This window comes from Stylophora pistillata, chromosome 3 (genome assembly GCF_964205215.1).
Source record: "Stylophora pistillata chromosome 3, jaStyPist1.2, whole genome shotgun sequence".
NCBI classification, from domain to species: Eukaryota; Metazoa; Cnidaria; class Anthozoa; order Scleractinia; family Pocilloporidae; genus Stylophora; species Stylophora pistillata.
In genome coordinates, this window is record NC_142521.1 from 1397082 (window position 1) to 1416771 (window position 19690).

The following is a 19690-nucleotide window of genomic DNA, read 5'->3' on the forward strand; positions in this document are numbered from 1 at the left end:
GAGTAAAAGGGCCGCCTTGATGTGCGGTTCTAGCGTCATTTCTTTACTCACACCTTACTGAATTGTAAACCTTCTCTCTTCAGAGTATTACCTCCCCTCGTAAAATTCTGAACACGCCCAACCGACTGAGTCCTCGCAGCGCAGCAAGCACTCCTAAACGGTCACCAGCCGTCACCCGAAAGTCCAAACTGTCCACTCCTGTGATATCAACACCTGATGAGAAACCCAAAGCACAGAATGGATTGATCAGAAGAGACAGCTTCCACGATATTGGATCAGACAGTGAAATGGACGATCCCTTCTTCAATTTTGACTCCGAAGAGATGGATGACGAGGAACTTTATACTGAGTCACTTTTGGAGGAGCTCAAAAAGCAGCAGGTGAATAAAGGAATTAGTAACAGTGGGAAATGCCAAAAAGGAAAATCATCTCGTATAGAAAGGCTAAGTATAACCTTAGTTGTCGTTTTTTCATGGTCTTTTACCTTCACATACCTTTAGTGCCTTTGCTTTGAGTTTCGTAAAACCAAGATCAAAGTAATTGTAAAAACCAACCAGTAGAAAGGAATATCAAAATCGTAAGAGGCTAATGAAAACTGGAAATACAGTTTTACACCTTGGAATCCTCCCGGGGACGAGAATTTCTTTTTAAACCAATCAAAATCATACTGAAGTGAAACCCAAGTCATCCGGTTTACTCTTGATGATCATTTGAAACTCGCTTTTTGGAGTCGTGAAGCGTAGTACCAGCTCATAGTTCAATGGTTATTTTATTTATTTTCGTGGCGTTTCTCAGGAAATGAATAATGTCCAGTTACAACAGCTTCAAACAGAAGAGGCGACAAGAATTCGACTGAATCAGACCGTCACCAAGCTTGAACACCAAGTGCAGAATCTCACAACGGTGGGTCACTAACCACTGAGATTAATATTAACAGAATATTATTGGTAGAAAGAATCTGTGTTCGACAAGGGGTTGAACTGCAAAACCCCCACAGTATTGATTATTGCCTGGGTACAATGAACTTCTGGGCGAGGTAGCTTTGTTCCGCGATCAGATCGTGTGTATCAACGTCCAATCAGACTCCATATGGGCTTAAGTATTCTTTTAATTCTCAGATTCTCGTTCCTTTGAAAATAGAACCATGGTTATTTCATTGATGTTATTGTTTTTGACCTTTGAATTTAACATGTTGATGTATTATTTGTGCTAATTAAGCAGTTATCTATTTTGGGGGCGAGAGAAGGTGAACTGTAAGCAACTTTGAGTTGCCCCATTCTTGAACCTTTTTTTAAGGTTATGAAAGCAAATAAGAATTCGTTATATTTTCTTTTAGGTTCTAAGCAGTGAGCGGGAAAAGCATGCTGCAACTGAGACCGAGCTGAACATGAAGAGCTTGGGTCTAGCTGACAAGCTGAAGGAGGCCCGGGGAGAGCTAACTGGTATGTTAAATTTTTTTTCAAAGGTAGTTTTTTCTGCCATTATTACGGGAAGATGAACTTATTACAAACACGCCAGACCATATTACTGTGTATGAAATACTAACATTTATTGCTGATTTTGATGCAGTCCTTCGAAGTGAAATAGAGGATGTGAAGTGCTCATTGCAAGCTTCTCAAAGACAAGTTGATTCGCTGAAGAAGGAGCGAGACATGGAAAGTATTGAGTCTGGTAGAAGACTTGCCACATTGGAGAGTAAGGTATAGTAAACACAAATCTTATCTATTCTCTGAGTTTGTGTGTGTGTGTGTGTGTGTGTGTGTGTGTGTGTGTCTGTGTGTGTGTGTGTCTGTGTGTGTGTGTGTCGTCATTGATAATCAGGCATAGAAAGTAAGAAAACAACGCCTAAGAAAACAACATGATACACCTGCCTTCATAGTCGAATATCAAACGGCCGTTATTTCAATCGCCTAAAGATGCAGCACCGCACTTTTCATAGAAGTTAATTACTTTGTTTGTTTGCTTTCAGTTAACAAGGCTTGAAATAGAGAACTATAATCAACAGACAGAAATGGAAAGCTCAATAGAGATGAACCAACACCTACAGGTAAGGATCGCAATATTTGTGTTACCCAGTCCCCGGACTTGCCATTCACTGCCGGGGGAGGAGAGGGAATGGGTAGAGACAGCGAGCTTAGTCTACTGATGAATTTTTGCATTGAGAGAATTAAGACTGCCGTCGCAAAGCTGGTTGGTGTTTTACGTGTAACTTGGTTGTATGATCTGCTTTAGGCTGATGTAGAGACACTTCGCGATGAACTGGAATTCAAGAATCACAAAATTGAAGAGTTCGAGAGCATGTTACAAGCAGAAAGACAGAGACTCAAGGAAATGGGACAAGAATTGCAGGTACAAAAGCAATAAGTTAGGGTTAGACATGTTTGCACCTCCCCGCATTTCATCTCCATCGTTTCTCGCACTACAAGTGGTGCACAGGAAAGAGTAGCCCCTCGGTATAAGTTTGCCTCTGATTACACTGCCGCAATCATCAATAGTAGCAAAGATATCAAAATCATTTGCAGTTATCATGATATATTGAGGTAGTTTGTTAGATATTTCTGTCTTTTGTTTTCAGGGAACTATGGAGAAATTGGACATTCAAACCGAGACAAATAACAAGTTGCTGGCTCAACAAGATAAACAACAGGTAAGATACGTTGTAATTAACAGTAACGTATCTTGGCGAGTTATTAACACTTGATTACTTATCGCATTTTATTGTAGGATATGGTGAGGGCTCTGGAACAGCTTGTGGCCTTGAGGACAGAGCTGCAAGAAAGCAACTTGACATGCGAACAACAGGTGAGACAGCTTGCGCCAAATAGCTGGCCGCCATGTTGTATTCTTTCGCTGAGGAAGGTTGGGGAGAGAGTAAATTCCTACCGAGAGGGGAAGGGGTTTGTGTGTGTGTGTGTGTGTGTGCGTGCGTGCGTGCGTGCGTGCGTGCGTGTGGGGAGGATGAGGAAAAACTCTTTTGCTAAAATCTAACTTATTGGCCAAACAAACTTTCGGTAGTGGATGTGTTCCTTGAAATAGAGCATTCAGTGTAGTGTACCAATAAGATAAAATTCTGTACCTTTTATCAATTTTGTACTAAATCTGATTTAATTCCACACCACTAATGGGATATTTGTTGTTGTCTTCACAGGCTCAGAAAATACATTCCTTATCAGAAGAACTTGATGAAGCAAAGACCAGCATTAGAACGTTAAACAAACGAAACGAATCCGACATCGTAAGTAACTTGTCTCTTGTTTTGCTTTCCTGGAAGTTTGTTGGAATATTTATTGATAACGAAAAATAACTTGTTTATTTTCCCTCCTTAAGGATTGTGTGAACAATTTAATGGAGTCTGTCAAGGGTCTGAAGAAAAACCTTGGCGAGAAAGAGGTGAGATATTGTTTTGTCTATAAACATTCCTCCGTCACTTTGCAAATGCACATGCCACTTGCACATTGATTTGCTAAAAAGGTGATATTTTAATTGTTGATCATCTTGTCGTCGCCGCTTCCCTTCAATTCGTCTATATCTGAAGGTTTCTTATCTTCTACCTGACAGAGAAATCATTTTTGTCGTTTGTTCGTATGTGAAAAAATGGGACTGTGCTTGATTTCTTACTTGTTATTTTCTACAGAGCGAACTCTCGTTTGTTCGAAATCAATTGGAGGAGAGTAAACTTCAGCAACAGGAGTTGACAGATAGTATAGAAGAAAAGGTTAAGTGTTGTTGACTGTTTACATTGGGGTTGTTGAGGACTTCGATGGGTTTGTTAGTGTACTAAGGCGAAGCTAACGCGAATGCCATTCTTTTCATCAGAAACGAACCATCGAGAAATTGAAGGACAAACTTGACCGAGAAACGGAGAAGTTTAACAAGGAAAGATTGGATCGCGAAACTGAGGTAAGTTGTCACTCTTTAAATTTGACAAGCTTCTTACAGCCAATAGAGTGTTGTGAAACGAAAAGCTGCTTAATTATAAGCTAATAATGAATGAACAAGTATACTCACTAATTTCTTGTTATTGCAGATGAGTCAATTGAGAGACGATCTTCGTCGTACCACCGAGCAGTACAGAGAACTTACCCAGGCTCTGGCTCAACAACAGCAACAGATAACATCTTTGCAAGTGAGTTACAATTTATTTCTTAAACATAAAATTCACTCTAAACTGAATAGTTCATGTGGGTGCTTTAAGAGCTTCTTCGCACTATTGTGACTAAGCCAGAAATTTTAAGGAGTAAGGCTATGGCAACTTTTCCGATGACTGTTCAAATTCAAATATGCGTTGTAAGGAGCTTAGGAACACAATTTGCCTACAGTTTGGAAAGCTATCGTAAGGAAGCTGAAGGATCAACATTTTTGTAGACTTGAAGGTGTTCTGTGGCATGCAGAAACAAAGCGGACTATCCCTCAAGCCTGGGTGATGTCAAGATTTCGCTTGTCAAGGATTAACCAGCAGTTGTAGTTCGAGGACATTTACACCTGGGTGTGCGTAACTTGCTACCAGTGAACCACTAAACTGGCCAACGTGAGCTTTATGGGGAAGGGAGTGCTTTTAGGCACTGTTATACAGGCCCTTTCTGTTTTAACGTGTTAGTGTTTTTGACTAGCCGGCCCCACAACGCTAAACTTCTCGTAATGTTAAATTCTTTGTTTTTATGGAAAGTTGATCCGCACTGGGGAGTGCTTTTCAGCGCTATCTTACACCCCAGTTTAGATGGCTTTTGATGGTTCTTCCCAAAGAAATATTTATGTCTTTATTTTATATTTTATAAGCCTTAAAAGTTGTTTTTAACATTTTCCCAATGTTTCAGTTTCTAGCTGTACTCTGTACTTAACTGTACGGCGAGTGCTTTTAGGCGCTGTTTTCACGCCGTGAATAGTGAAAGGCCCAATCACAAGAGAGTGCTTTTGAGTGTCAATCATCCAAAAATGATGATTTTGGATTTTGTCACAACTTGTGGCTTTTAAAGTTATTTTATCATACGAACTCTGAGTAACGGTTCTCTTTGGAGCCTTTTCAGAGCAAATTTTTTATTATTTTATCCGCGACAGTTTTGTCCCCTCAGCTATGGCTTACCTGAGCGGACATTTCTTTTTTAAAAGTTTAATTTGACTTGGACTGCATCACCTCTTTAAATTGGGCCTTAACTCACCACTCCTTTCTGAGCCTCTCAACTAATTTCCCTCTGTTCTTCTGGTTCAAGGCTATCAGCTGACATAGATCCCGGATGTATTCTTCTTGACACAATTTCCCACTTATGCAACGTACGTCGCTTAATCCAGCGCCTATGTGAAGATCCCGGATCTGACGTTATCGGCGCGTTGGGATGGTTTAAAAGATTCACCATCATTCAACTTGGTTTTCTGCTATTAACATTCTTCCACCGTTCAAAACTAAGGCCACTTATAAGCCTTCTTATTTTAAGTGTCTATTTATAAGCCTTCTATTTATGATGTGACTTTTATTTTTGCTTCTGGCTAGGGTTGTTATTTTTAGTTTTTACTGTCGGACGCATCTCGAGCACATCACTTTCATCTTTCTGCATTCTTAACTGCTACGTACCTCAAAAGTTTTTATTGATTTTATTTGGTGTAGATCTATCCAACTATCAATCTATTTATCTTATCCTTTTTACTGGCGAATATATATGTTGCATCTATCAAACAACTAAGACTCAGAAGTTGCTCTCGGAGCTCTTGTACTGTTTTGTATGTGGATCCATAAAGTATAACAGGAAGAGTATCGCCTCACAATCTCTGATCCAAGAACACGGAACTGAAGTTTTGATCAATTGGTATAAAGGTGTTCCGTCAGTTTATTCCTAAAAGGTCTTTTACAGTCCATTATTCATACGTGGGTTTTAAATATTATACGAAGAACGCAAGGTATTTTTTACACAATATTTAATATATTGATCCAAGGTAACTTGTACAAATATACAACTAAGAAATATTTTACTAAAGCCGTGGCTACGGTGTGCTTATGGTGTTCATCGGTTTTATATTTGGTCTCTTTGTATAAAGGCTTGTAGGAAATGATTATTTATATCCGGCAAATGCCAGTCAGGGCTGCTTTGTCTCTCACCGTGCGTCAGCTCATGCCCAGCTCATGCCCAGCTCAATGTTTGTAAGCTCCCGAATCAGTGTGACATTCATTAAATAGATTCTCTTTTATATCTACATTCAACGTTTTCAAATGCAGCGTCAAAGTTGTACTGATATTTTTACACCAAATGGATTTCCATCGTCGTGTTTCAGCCATCATTTAGGGGCGAGAAGTAAGACGACACAAAGCTTACTAAACGAGTACGTCACGAATAAAGCAATGACAATAGAAAACACCACTCTTTCCTCAACATGATTTTGAGGTTCCAGAGACCTCGAATGTAAAATGGCCACTTGCAGTGCCCGTATTTTGTAATCCGATTTACATTGTTAAGAGTAAACAAAACTGCACGACTCTTGAGTCGATGCACTGTATTGAACATTACGGTGTTGTTAACGTAGATGCAGTCGTACTTGTATGTATAAATCAAATACATCACATTGCAAACATTGAGTTTCCAAGAATGTTTGTTCTTGTTGAATTTTTTGTAATGCAGTTGATCGCGACAACACTTCCCACACCCCATTCCTCCTCTTCTGTTGACGTCATCTAATTTCGAAGTAGCCAATGAGCGGTCAGAAAGAGCGCACAACTCTGTAGGTCATCAAAGATCAGATTATTAAACAGGAGGAGTCATCAATATTGGACAGACAGAATGAATGAAAAACAGAGACCCGTCCCTTGCCCATTTTAACGTTAAAAGAGGGTTGTAATTACAGGGTTTATTTGGATATTGTGATGTACGAGATGACAACGTAAACTGTAGTTCCCAATCCCATCAAATTGCCTTTCGTGATATTTCCATAAAATAAACGCGAATTCTACCGCAAATAACAACTTTTGGCGTCCTGACTGCCGTTAGAAGAGACATTGGCGGGAAAGAAGTCTTTGGATGTAATGCCTTGTTAGCGTTCGTTAAGAGTTACTCTTTACATGAATTCATAATTTTTTATTAAAACAATCTTCATATGCTTCACGGCGTTTTCAAACAACCAAGGCCCATGCTTCTGTGAAATGTCATGAATATAATCGAGGAAAGGGCTTCAACAGTTTATACTGAGTCAGTACCTAAGGGATGGATAGTAAATAAAAGCGGTAGAAACAGAAGAATAGATGTCATTTATTGTGTGAAGGACTTGCATTCCCTGAACAATCAAATGTCCATTTTTTAAACACAGTCTGATTTGAAAGAAAAGACGACTACAGTAGTGACCTCAGAAAACAAGGTAAGAGAATTTGGTTTACGCTAGTTTTAAGTTATTAGGTTGGTTTAAATAATTTTTTATTTATTTATTTATAAGCTTTGCCAAAAACAATTTGGCAGGAGAGATCTCACAGAGCTAACGTTCCATTAAGGTTTAGCTGCTGCTACCTTTAGATACTCAACTTGACTCCATAAAGAAATTTTCTGAGGGAATTTTCATTTATTATAGCACTGAAAAATTGTCTCCAACGCAATTGGCCATGATTGGGTGTCATGTATCAGTGATCTTTTGTTTGCCTTGAATTAAAAATAAATGCCCTCATTGATAATGTTCCAAGTACGATTGAAAGGGTCATTGGAAGAGAATTCGCGCCGTCATGGACTTGTTCTATTTGTGCTCTTTTTAAAGTTTCAATTGGACCCATTAAAGAATATTTCGTAAATTATTTTCAGAGATTTTTCCCCCAACGTGGTAACTCTTTCACAGACGTTACCAAAAGTTCACTTTCACCTGTTTGCAAGTCTGCTCTTTGCATTAAAGAAGAAAACGTTCTCTAAGTTTAACGGTATATTCCTTGTGTTTGAAATGATATGATTCAGGTGATAAAATGGAATTAGAACATAGCTAGCAGAGTCGCGCAATCAAATTCATTATACGTAAGCGTGCTCAAAATCCCGATAGTGCACGCTGATAGCGTCAGCAAATCCGACTTTGCCAGAATTTTTTTTTCGCGCGAGCGGCCATTGCTAGTGCGGGGAAAAATAATACATTTCGCGACAATAATGGATACAAACGGAAACTCGGCCTGCTAGTCCGAAAACGAAGACAATGTTTCGACCTTTTCCAATGGGCTAGAGTTCTTAAATGAGGCAGAAAAAGAGAAAAACAAAGGAAAAGGAGACTCGGCATCAGCGCCGTCACGATTCGCTTCAACTGATATTGTTGTCAGTTTTTCGCGTCGCATTTGATGCACAATTCCACCGGCTATGTTCTAAAACAATTGGTTCATGCTTTCAGCTGTGCACTATCGAGTTATGGAGCACGCGGGAAGTTTGGAGAGCACGAAAGAAGCGTAAGAGTTGCCCGAGGCGATAGCCGAGGGCATCTCTAGCTTCTTGAGTGCTCTCCAAACTTCCCACGTGCTCCATAACTCGATAGTGCACGCTAAAGCATGAACCAATTGTTAAACTAAGCAAACAATGAACTCAGTTCTGTCCTTACGACCGTGCCCAGAAGAAGGCAGCGTGGTCGAGTGGTCAGCGTGTCGGACTTGCGATCCGCTGCTCCCGGGTTTAAGTCCCGCCCTGGCCACTACCTGGATTTGTTTCACGGTAGCCCCGAGTTTCAAATCCTCGGCCATGCTTGTAATATAGCCAACTGGTTTGCCTTCGGCCAGTTGGGATTCTTAATAATGTTATTTTCAATTTGAATTATTTGTTTCAGTTCTTTGGTGGAAAACCTGTAAACTAGCTTCTAGCTAAGTGTTTCTCCACGTTAAAAACTGTTTATTATTATTATTATTTCTTTTATTTATTTTTATTAGCATCCCCATTGTAAGAGTAGTTGACGATTGTTCAGCTTGGTTTCCATGAAACTGTCCCGATTTCTCCAGCTTTACCCAGAACGATCGAGGCTTTCCGAATGATTCATAAAATACGAAGCTTAATTAAGCTGTCAGTTGGAAGAGTAAATTTTGTTTGGTCGCCACTACAACGTTGTAGTTTTTCCCCAGCCCAGCTATACGAAGAGCAAGTAATTCTTTGAGAGAAAGAGATTTAAATCGCGCGGAGTCGTCTGTCTAATCATTGACCGGCTCACTTCTAGTAATGTTTCTGCAGCTTCGTGAAATGGAACAATCTATGGTCGACTTGGAGTCTCGGTACGAGAGTCGGCTGAATCAGTTTCAACATTTGAACGAGTCACTTGACGCATCTGGTATGATTGAGTCACATGAAGCTGAGCTGGACAAACTACGAACCAAACAGGTACTTATCAAACGGAAATACACTTGGTCAAAATAAAATGCAGAAAGATTTTCCTCCCCGATAAATGAATATGTTACAAGCATGTGTCCTAGTGGGACTGTGGGCCTCGTTCACATTAAGGAAGAGAGCATTTGTATGAAGCGACAAACTCGCCTTTTTACCGCTGCTTTTTGTTTTTTCTGAGTCCCATCACGACAAATTGTAATCTATTTTTTGCAGTTACGCCTATACTTAGACTTATTTCTTGTAGTTCAGTATGTCAAAAGTGATCGATAACTTGGAGGCTCATCGTCAAGAAAGAATTGAAGAGATGGAATTACTACGAGGTCAGGTGGAGGAGATGGTTGAACTTAGAAGAAATAACGACCTACTGGAAACACACTGTAAAACACTCACCTATCAATTGGAGGCTGAGAGGAACGAAGCTAGAGAAAAGTAAATACGATGGTTTTAATGTTAATTAGAGAAACCGTATGTTAATACAGTCAACCTCTATTAAGCGGTCGCCTCTTTTAAGCCCTTTTCTGAGTCCCAACGGCCTATTTTTATTGTAGCGAACGGTCACTGAAAGCGAATCACTCGTGCAGATCAAGCGCTAAAATAACTTTCCTGAGATAATTTTCAAGATTGCTTAGAAAATAAAGGTTTTTTTGTTGGTATTCTCATAAGGATCATGACTGTTTGATATTTAATTAGCGGTATGCCACGCAACCTGAGAGCAAACTGATTCATGGATCTTTTTTATGAATATCGCAAGCCACCAAAAATCAAAAATTGAAACTTAGCACATAGCTGTCGGAGTGCATTCACGTTCTCTTTCGCTTGAAAGCTATTTTTTCCTGTAATGACTGTTTGGTGAATGCCGGGAGCCTCGAGTGAGCCTGGAAAGTCTTGCGTAAGAGGATTTGTCACTAATGGTCGTAGGGCATTCTCTCTCGGGGACTATGAAGGGACCCTTTGTCAAGCCTACTGTTTTGCCATTTTCAGAGAGGAAAATTTCAAAACTGAAGCCGATGAGAAGCAGAAGCAATTAGAAACAGCCAACGAGAAAGAGAGAAGTGCCATGGCGCTGAAGGTCGGTATAAGTTTAGAGAAGCTTTAACTTCCACTACAAAGAATTCCCAGCATTTTATAGCGACTCAAGATACTTTCACAATCAAAAGGGACGTGTGTTCTTTGTTAAACTTTACTAAAACTATGACGGCAACTTTCTCCAGCGAAACCAACGAAATTGCTGTGACGATGATTGCTTTTAAATTCATTGGTTTACTGCTTGGTTTTCAGGACCAGATTTTATCGGAGAAAGCAGCCATTGAATCAGTGTAAGTATTCCGTCGCTCCTCACATTGGGAAGAATGTAAGGTAAACACGTGACAGACCTCTAAGTCATGCGACTTTATGGTACACTGCCTGTCTTGGAATATCAATGCAATACGGAAGTTCCACGCGGTTTTCCACCGAACTGACATTGGGCTGTCTCCCTCCCTTCTGCTTTACTAAAGATCAACGGGTTGTGTTGTGTTCAGTCGCTTAACTAATTTAGAGCATAGTTCGCTTTATTCATTATGTTTAGAGTTACTTTTCTTAAGTCTGTTACTTTGTTAACTTGACACAAATGATTATCAGAGCTCTTTCAAATAGGTTACTCCTGCCTCTTATGTGCAGGTGTATCACAGACCGAATGAGGAGAAAACCTCGTACGGTGCATTGATTCATGGACGAGAAAAGGTGTTTGTCACTGAACTTGAACATCTCATTGAAGTGCTGTGATTCTACTGTACTCCCGCATTCGTCTTTTTCAGTCAACACGCTTGTTTCTTTCCACAGGTTGGCTGCAGCAAAGTTGAACATGGAGACGGCACTTGAGGATGCTGAATACATGGCCGAAGAACTTGAGAGGTGACTGAAAAAAGACAGATTTGAAATTAATAGGGGAATCCTCGTTTACAACATTTGCCTCATTAGCATAAGCAACTCAGTTACTAATGGAGCTAAAAGTAAATCAGTTCTGAATATCGAAAGGTCAAAGTACGATTAACTCGGCCAATCAATACGAGCTTGATGCATTGAATACTTTTTGTGCACGGGTTTAAAAACTCGAAATTTTACATAGAATGTATGAGCTCATTAGCGCTTTTGCCACCCAGAAATTTTGCAGTTTTTGATGGACTATTTCTCCTTGAATATTACACCCAAAGAGCTAAAAATTTCACCATGTACTAAGGTTTTCTAGCTCTTTAGCTGCCTGAAGTCAATTTGTATCTAACATGCTTCCTTCTTTACGCAAAGCCGTATGCAAATGAGAAAAAATGTAAACAATGACGTCAGCATGAATCCGCCTGTAGGAAACAATGAATACAGGCTTAATCCAATTGGACAGGTCCAAGAGACTCCCAGCCTCATTTAAAGTGATTCAAGCACAAGATAATAGTAGATTGTTATTATGATACACTGTTAGGCGATTGCCACTGTCAGGCGCTAGCGACTTGAATACAGAAACGAAGGTCACCTGCTAAAGTTAAACAAGTTGTCGTCTCCTGACTAAATACGCTTGAAACCATCTGATAATGCTAACTCTGATCTTTTGATAAAGGGTGGAAATTTTGAAAAGGGAAAACGTTTTTGAGATTTATTGTTAAGAGGATTGTTTTCCTTATTTATAATAATATTAATAATGATAGTAATAATAATAATAATAATAATAATTATTATTATTATTATTATTGCGGTAAATGGTTTGAACCCGGGGGTAACATGTGAAGGTGTAGTCTGATCGTCCGGGTGAGTGTAGTCCTGAGAAGGACTGTTGTCGGTGGCAGTGACTGACGTTTCGACAACCTGTGCGGAAGTCATCATCAGAGTCAAGTGAATGATTGTTGTCAGTAGAATGTTCTTATTCCAGTTCGTGTGAAATGATCGGTTGGTTTTGCCGTGATGTTATTGGCTGTAAGACTCAAGTGACGTAAGTCGGTCGTGATTGGTCTGTTTCGGTCTGTCGGTAAAGTTAGGTTGTTCTTTTTCGGTCGTTTGTGATGTTTATGTCGTGAATGAGTCGTTTGTATGGGGCGGGTAGTTGTTGACATCTGTTTAGGGGAGTCTGTTCTAAGTTAGTAAACCAGCTTTCCAGAGTCAGTCGTTGAAAATAGTCAGTGCTGTAGGTTAGGCATTGCGCAGAGTCCCAGTCAATGTTGTGGTTGGTAAGTCGATGGTATTCAGCAATGTGATTGCTGACATCACCTTTCCTCGTCGCCCGTCTGTGTTCAGTCAGTCTTGTTGTGAGGTTTCTGCCAGTCTCACCGATGTAGAAGGCTTGGCAGTCGGAACAATTGATCTTATAAATCGTTCCCTGTCTGTTCCTCGGTTCGTCTTTGTCTTTAACGTTGGTTAGTAACTGACGTAGTGTGGTGATGGGTTTGGGCGACGCGGATATTGAAGGGTAGTAAGATGCGCGAGATGTTTTCAGACATGCCTTTTATGTACGGTATGGTTGCTGTAGTCGTAGGGGTTGCGGTGTCGTTTGTTTCGGTAGTGGTAGTGGGTCGGTGAGTGTTTCGTCGGATGAAGTCGTTGTTGTAGTTGTTCTTCGTAAAAACACGGTGAAGGTATTTGTTCTCGTCGGATAAGCTGTCTGTCGAGTCACATACTAGTTGTGCGCGTCGTGTTAGAGTTCTGATAGTTGTGGCTTTGTGTGATGTAGGGTTGTAGGATGACTCGTCTAGTAATCTGTCGGTGTGTGTCGGTTTCCTGTAAACTGTCGTTCGTAATGAGTTGTCGTTGTGGCTTACCAGGCAGTCTAGAAAAGGAAGTTTGCCATTTTCTTCGACTTCTCTGGTAAACTGTATGTCAGTGTTTTGTTCGTTAAGGTGGTTGTGGAATGCGTCAATTTCGTCGTGTCGAACGGCGGTGAATGTGTCGTCAACGTAACGTAACCAAAGCGGTATCGTTTGTCGGCAAGTCGAAAGGGCGCGTTCCTCGATGTTCTGCATCACAATTTCTGCTATAACAACAGAAACTGGAGACCCCATGGCAGTGCCGTGTAACTGTTTGTAGTGTTTACCGTTGTACTGAAAGTAAGTAGACGTTAGGCAAATGTTTAACAAGTCCATGATGTCGTCTGTCGGTAGCGGTAGTGGTTCGGTAGATTTTCGGATTGCAGTCTCAGTGCATTGTAATGCTAATTGAAGTGGAATACTTGTGAACAGTGATTTCACATCAAATGACACTAGTTTGTAGTCGTCAGGTATCTGAACAGTCTTGGTAGCGTTAATGAAGTCTTCAGTGGATTGTAGTTTATGTCTGGAAAAAGAACAACCTAACTTTACCGACAGACCGAAACAGACCAATCACGACCGACTTACGTCACTTGAGTCTTACAGCCAATAACATCACGGCAAAACCAACCGATCATTTCACACCAACTGGAATAGAGTACCGAAGCCCTGACGTCACGTTTCCATGGTTGCATTTCTGCTGGATCTAAACAAACTCACATGTGTTTAACATGGCGGCGTTGTCGATAACATCGTTCGCAAAATACTTCTCAGATGAGCCTAAATCTTTAAACCGTGGCGAAAACCATTACCAATCTGGACACGTTCTATCTTTTTGCTATTGTGATGGAATTATCAGAGGGTCAGTGCAAGCGAGCATGAAAAGTACGACGTATAAAGTCACAGTAAGTGTAAAATTTCTATTACTCGATGTCTATCCGTTAACATCGCCAAACCAAAACTTATTTAAATTAAGTGATTTCGAATCTTCGTTTAAAGGAAATCTTGAAAAGTAAGCTTATATTTCTTTTTCTCTTTCCTTCGCAGATATATCTTCAAGAAAACGAAATACGTTCCACAGAATGCGAGTGCCCTCGTGGCGGTTCAAAGTGTAGTCACGCTGTAGCTCTGTTCCTTCATGGCTACCACAACTTAAGTAGAACTGACATCGAATGTCAGTGGAAGAAACAAAAGGCATCCGAGGTGGTTAAAACGGTAGAAGATCTGTATCCACCCAAAGAAACTAAAGTCCTAAAACGAAAAACTACAGATGAGGACAGAGAATGGCTACGGAACAAGCTGAAGAGATACGGCGAGTTCACAGGAATGTTATGGCTTTTGAGCCCCGAACCTGACAAAGAGAATCGTCTGCCGATCTCCACAGTCGAAGAAATCATTTTATCGAGAGAGTTTGTTGAAAGCGGACTTGATACAAATTTCTTGTTGGAAAAATTGAAAGTAAGTGAGCAGCAAGTGAAATCAGTCTGTGAGATCACGAAAGAGCAACGTGAATGTGGAGAGTGGCATGTGGTGAGAAAAGGACGTTTGACTGCTAGCAATTTTGGTCCAGTTCTTGAAGCAAAAAGAGTCACTCCTTCCCTTATCAAGCGTGTTCTTGGAGAATACGACATCTCTCGAGTGCAGGCTGTTCGATGGGGTGTCGTTAACGAGAAAGAAGGAATAAAGGCCTTCACCAAATTAACAATGAAAGTAGTAAAGGATTGTGGCCTTTGGCTACACAAGTCTGGTGTTTTGGGTGCATCACCAGATGGACTTGTTGATGACAATGCGATCATTGAAGTCAAATGCCCTTACACACATCGCAATTCAACAATTGAGGAGGCTGTTAAAGACCCTAAGTTCTGTTTAGTAAAGAGAGATGCTGGCTATTGTTTAAAACAATCCCACCACTACTGGCATCAAGTCCAGGGTCAGCTGTTTATAACTGGGAAGCAAATCTGTTACTTTGTGGTTTGGACAACAATGCAAACTGTTGTGTTGGCAATCCAGAAAGACTGCACATGGGAACCAAATCTTCTTTCACTTCAAGAATTTTATACAATTCACATGATTCCTGCACTTGTTGATGGTGGTCTTTAAATTTTAAGACTTTGTTGTAAAATTAATGTAGTTTTTTATAAAGTAATGGATTTGATAATACATACTTTTAGAAATATTTTTTAAAATATTGTTTTATTTGGTAAAATCATTGCAACTTTTACAACAAATATGCAGTAACTGAAGGGTGTATATAAAATAAAAATGTTCATGTTAATCTTAAAATTGTTTTTCTTTAAACAGCAACATTTGCTGGGGTTTTTACATTAGCTACTTGAGACAAGAAAATGATAGATTCATTGTAATCGTATTTGAATACAGTTGGTTATCTGAATTCATAATAAGACTAGCATAAGGGTGTGGTGGCAGGAATACTGATCAGAAATAAATAGTTTGTCATTAAGTTGTGTATCATGATTCCTTGTATCATGAGCAAGTAAAATAGGGTTACAAGCTTTTCACAGATCACACAACACCTGTCCACTCTTTGTATCAGAATACAGTTAATTGATTAACTATGATCAGACAATGCCAATGTATACCAGGCCTTAGTAAACTGATGTAAGATGATCAATATTTCAATTAAAATGACTAATCAAAGTCAACAGTGTCATTGGTTTCCTTAATTAATGGGTTTTGTAAATTAACTAAAGCACCACATAGCTGTATAATCTTACCAGAGAGGGATCGCAAGTATGGTGGCACAAAATTTAAAATTTTATAGTTCTTCAATCTAGCATTAGCACGTTCTACGTGTATACGACATTTTGCAATGCTCTTTGTTAACTTAACTTCACTTTCTGTAAATTTTCCATTGTTCAAGAATGGGGGAATGTTCACATATACACCATTAGGAACAATATCATTTATCAAAAACCCTTTATCCGCAAGTATAATATCCCCAGCAACAAAATGCTTTAATATTCCTGACTTTTGAACCGTTACTTTATCTGATACTGAGCCAGGGAAAAGTTTACTTACATAAGTTATAACCGCGTTGGGTGCCACACCAACAATTGTCTTAAAAGAATTCATACCCCTGTACGTTGAATATGTCAATTTTTGGTCACTCATAAGCTTAGGTGTAGCAACCTCGATATCGGTGCAATCTATTACCATACGACAGTCTCCAAATAAGCTAAATGAGCCTGGAAGTGAAGTTTTGTTTTTTTGTCTGGATGGAACAGCTATCTCCATTTGATCTTCATATAGAATTTGGTGCAAAACATGGATAAATGTTGTCACAATATTCGCTATTGTAGCAGTACTGCAACTAAAAAGTTCAGCTAAATGTAAGTTATGATAATTATGTCTAATCTTCATCAATGTTATCAATATTTGATCTTCAAAAGATATCTTGTCTACTTTCCAGCCACACACGTAAACAATATCGTTGCGGTATCTTTCGGCATATTCGACAACAATGTGGAACATTTCTTTGTTTGGGAGGCCAGTTTCCATGTTGATTACCTTTGAATCCATGTTAAAAGAGCTGTAGTTTCTTTTTAAGTAGCTTTCTTTTTCTTTCAACTCGGATACTTGGGTCTTTAATGTCCCTAGCTCTGCTTGTAGCAGGATATTTTCAGTCTGCAAAGTAGTGCATTTCATTTGCATCTCCTCGCAACTGAGCTCGCAAGGCTCGTTCTGGTTGCTCTTCGTCGAAGATTCTGAAAGGATCTGCTCGATAGTCGTTGTCTCTGGGACTTCAGTTCTTTGCTTTTTCCTTTTTGGAGCATTTCGAGATTCAAATAGTTTGTCTTTATTCCAGGAAAAGACCTCGGGGCCTTCTTCTTTACTTCCTCGGAAATGACAACTACAAACTCGAGCGCCTTTGCCAGGTTCACGATCAGCTCGTCTGGAGAGAGAAAACGAAGGTTTTAAACTTTAATCATAACGTAAAAAAAAGCTTTTTTTCTCTCTAGAGGTCTTTCAAAGGTATAATCCACAGGTCAGTGCACTTTTGAGTGGTTAAATAAAACCATCTTCCGCGTAACTATAACCGACACGTGGCCGTGCATCATGGTGGTCATTGTACCAAAAATCAACCTACGTTATTAGAGAAATCCATTTTCTTCTTTGAGCAGGATCTTTGGGGAAACGGTAAAAGCTGCAATTGTGACTTTCTGACTGATGATTGCAGTCGGGAACGAAGCATTGGCCCATTTTATGATGAGATGTAACGAAAGACGCCAAATAGTGTTTAGATCCAGCAAAAATGCTACCATGGTAACATGACGTCACACTTCGGCACTCTATAAGAACATTCTACTGACAACAATCATTCACTTGACTCTGATGATGACTTCCGCACAGGTTGTCGAAACGTCAGTCACTGCCACCGACAACAGTCCTTCTCAGGACTACACTCACCCGGACGATCAGACTACACCTTCACAATAATTATTATTATTGTCATTTAATGAGTGGGGGAGATGGGAGGGAAACTCAAGTTCATGTGTTTGCTATTACTGCATTTTTAAACTCGTCCTGATATTCTGCATTTTTAAACTCGTCCTGATATTCTGCATTTTTAAACTCGTCCTGATATTCTGCATTTTTAAACTCGTCCTGATATTCTGCATTTTTAAACTCGTCCTGATATTCTGCATTTTTAAACTCGTCCTGATGTTCTGCATTTTTAAACTCGTCCTGATGTTCTGCATTTTAGAACTCGACAGCTGGAGAAGCAAGGATTTGAAGAAAAAGAAGAATTGAAATCTAGACTGGAATCCACCATGGAAGAGAAGTTCAAACTGGAAAAGGTAAGAACTGTTGTATCAGTTACTTTAGGTACATTTTCCTTTCACGGTAAAATGCATTTGTACACAGTGGAATGTTTAGTATTGTTAGTCTTTGTCATGATGTTCGTGCCGCACGCCTCGTCACCAAAAACTTGAGAAGCATTGTCTTGAGTAATTTTTACTTTCACCAATAGAGGAGTCTACGGTAACTTTGCTTCAGAACGTATTCATGCCGAATCCGTCTTTGTGAAATAAGAGCTTCGCAAGAATTTTTTTCTCGTTTTGCACTTTATAATTGTTTTGCACTTTTCTCTTTTTCAATTTTGCACGTTGTAAAACTCCTTTCGAAGGTGTGATCAAAGACGCGAAGACTTTTTAATTGCGATTTGTTTGTTTGTGGCAGGTATTGAAGAAAATTGAAGAAGAGAATGCTCGATTGAAAGGCCACCAAAACCCACAACAGAAAGTGCAGCACTTGTTGGCCATCAAAAAAGAAAACCATGCTCTTAAAGAAGTAAGATGCTTTCGATGAGCCAGGCCGTAGATAACTCAAACTTATTCTTTAGGTTTTACGCTTACACGCACACAGTTCTCACAACAGATTATGGGAAAGTTTTACAAACAGCACGCAATGACACGCCATACTTCCTTTTATAAGGTAACGGTTGGTTTTGTTTCATTTCCCATTCAGCAAGTGAACAAACTGATAAAGGAAAGCCAGAAATGCAGTTGTAAGGGGAAGAAACCGCCACTGGCAAGCAAAAATGGAGGAGCTGAGGGCAAGAAAGAAGGAAAATCTAAGACAAGTTCATCAAGCGAGGAAGAAGGGACACCGGACATAAAAGATGCAGTGGACAAGGAAAATGTGTTTTCTGCTGCCACTTGAAAACTTTTTTGTTACTTGCTTTCCAGAGGGCTAAATTTATAACGTTCAGGGTATGATTACTGAGAAAGAAAGTGCTGAGCAGTTCTACCAGTCTGACACAAGATTCTACCAAGAACACTGATTATCGAGTGTGTTATTTTAATTTAGAACTGAATTTCTTTTCGTTTCTTGGAGTTAGGTGAGAAAATATCCTTGCAGCCGCAAAATGGCTTCTATTGACGAAAAAAGCAGGTTACTTCCCAGGCCTGCTGAGGAATATACTAAGCATTTCAAGTAATCACTTATATTTTAGGGTTTTAATCCGGACGCGACAGGGGACTGCGCATGAGGTTTCCATACTTTAGTATAACTACAGCAGTGATCTGTAAGTATATGACTTTCATTACAGTCTGTTTTATAGGTTCAAAACAGATAATTAACTGTCGACGTCGTCAGGTCTGTTAGATTCACTTATTTCATGAACCGGTCAACGGGCTCTTGCTATGAGCAAGCATATCTTAACATATAGTACATGTGATCCAGAATGTCAGATACCTTTACCATGTTTTGTTTGTAAAGCATACTGTATATGCGACATCAGCAGTCACTCTGCTACTATTTAGAACTAAATAACCAAATGTTATCCTTGTCTTGAGTCTGTTTCATTTTTTATCCATTGTCCGAGTTTCTTTCCATGGCACAAATATGTTATTTCGGTTTTGCGAAACTCTCAATCCCACGGCATCAACGAACGCTTTTCGCTTCTTGCTTTTTCTCCTTACCATGTTTCCACCAACAGCGTGGCTCAACTTCCTGTTGAGAAACCGCAACCAACCCACACTGAACTCCTTGATTGGCTCTGTCGAAGTACTAACGATCGAAACGTCAACTTTAAAATTTCTTGACGTTGGTCAAAATTCCTTCAACAGACGCAGCACCATAGTTTCTTTCGAAACT

General features: G+C 39.7%; 2 protein-coding genes across 6 annotated transcripts in view; both read left to right on the top strand.

Annotated features, from left to right (window-relative positions):
* Positions 1-19382, top strand: part of LOC111329529 (kinesin-like protein KIF15) — a 45923-nt gene extending 26541 nt beyond the window's left edge. For all 5 annotated transcript variants that reach the window (XM_022934254.2, XM_022934255.2, XM_088755395.1 and 2 more), the window contains 22 exons: positions 84-380; positions 796-903; positions 1337-1442; positions 1570-1700; positions 1970-2047; positions 2233-2349; positions 2576-2647; positions 2725-2802; positions 3149-3235; positions 3328-3390; positions 3635-3715; positions 3817-3900; positions 4028-4126; positions 7288-7335; positions 9153-9299; positions 9550-9734; positions 10287-10374; positions 10584-10621; positions 11127-11198; positions 17796-17889; positions 18272-18382; positions 18560-19382. In XM_022934254.2, the coding sequence (XP_022789989.2) occupies positions 84-380; positions 796-903; positions 1337-1442; positions 1570-1700; positions 1970-2047; positions 2233-2349; positions 2576-2647; positions 2725-2802; positions 3149-3235; positions 3328-3390; positions 3635-3715; positions 3817-3900; positions 4028-4126; positions 7288-7335; positions 9153-9299; positions 9550-9734; positions 10287-10374; positions 10584-10621; positions 11127-11198; positions 17796-17889; positions 18272-18382; positions 18560-18754 (2379 nt within the window). In that variant the 3' untranslated portion in view covers positions 18755-19382. The remainder of the gene's footprint in view (positions 1-83; positions 381-795; positions 904-1336; positions 1443-1569; positions 1701-1969; positions 2048-2232; positions 2350-2575; positions 2648-2724; positions 2803-3148; positions 3236-3327; positions 3391-3634; positions 3716-3816; positions 3901-4027; positions 4127-7287; positions 7336-9152; positions 9300-9549; positions 9735-10286; positions 10375-10583; positions 10622-11126; positions 11199-17795; positions 17890-18271; positions 18383-18559) is intronic.
* Positions 13719-15727, top strand: LOC148734011 (uncharacterized). Its single transcript, XM_088755397.1, has 2 exons — positions 13719-13974; positions 14117-15727. Exons 1-2 carry the CDS (start codon positions 13801-13803, stop codon positions 15167-15169), a joined length of 1227 nt encoding a protein of 408 aa, XP_088611523.1. The 5' UTR covers positions 13719-13800; the 3' UTR covers positions 15170-15727.
* Positions 19383-19690: the final 308 nt, after the last annotated feature.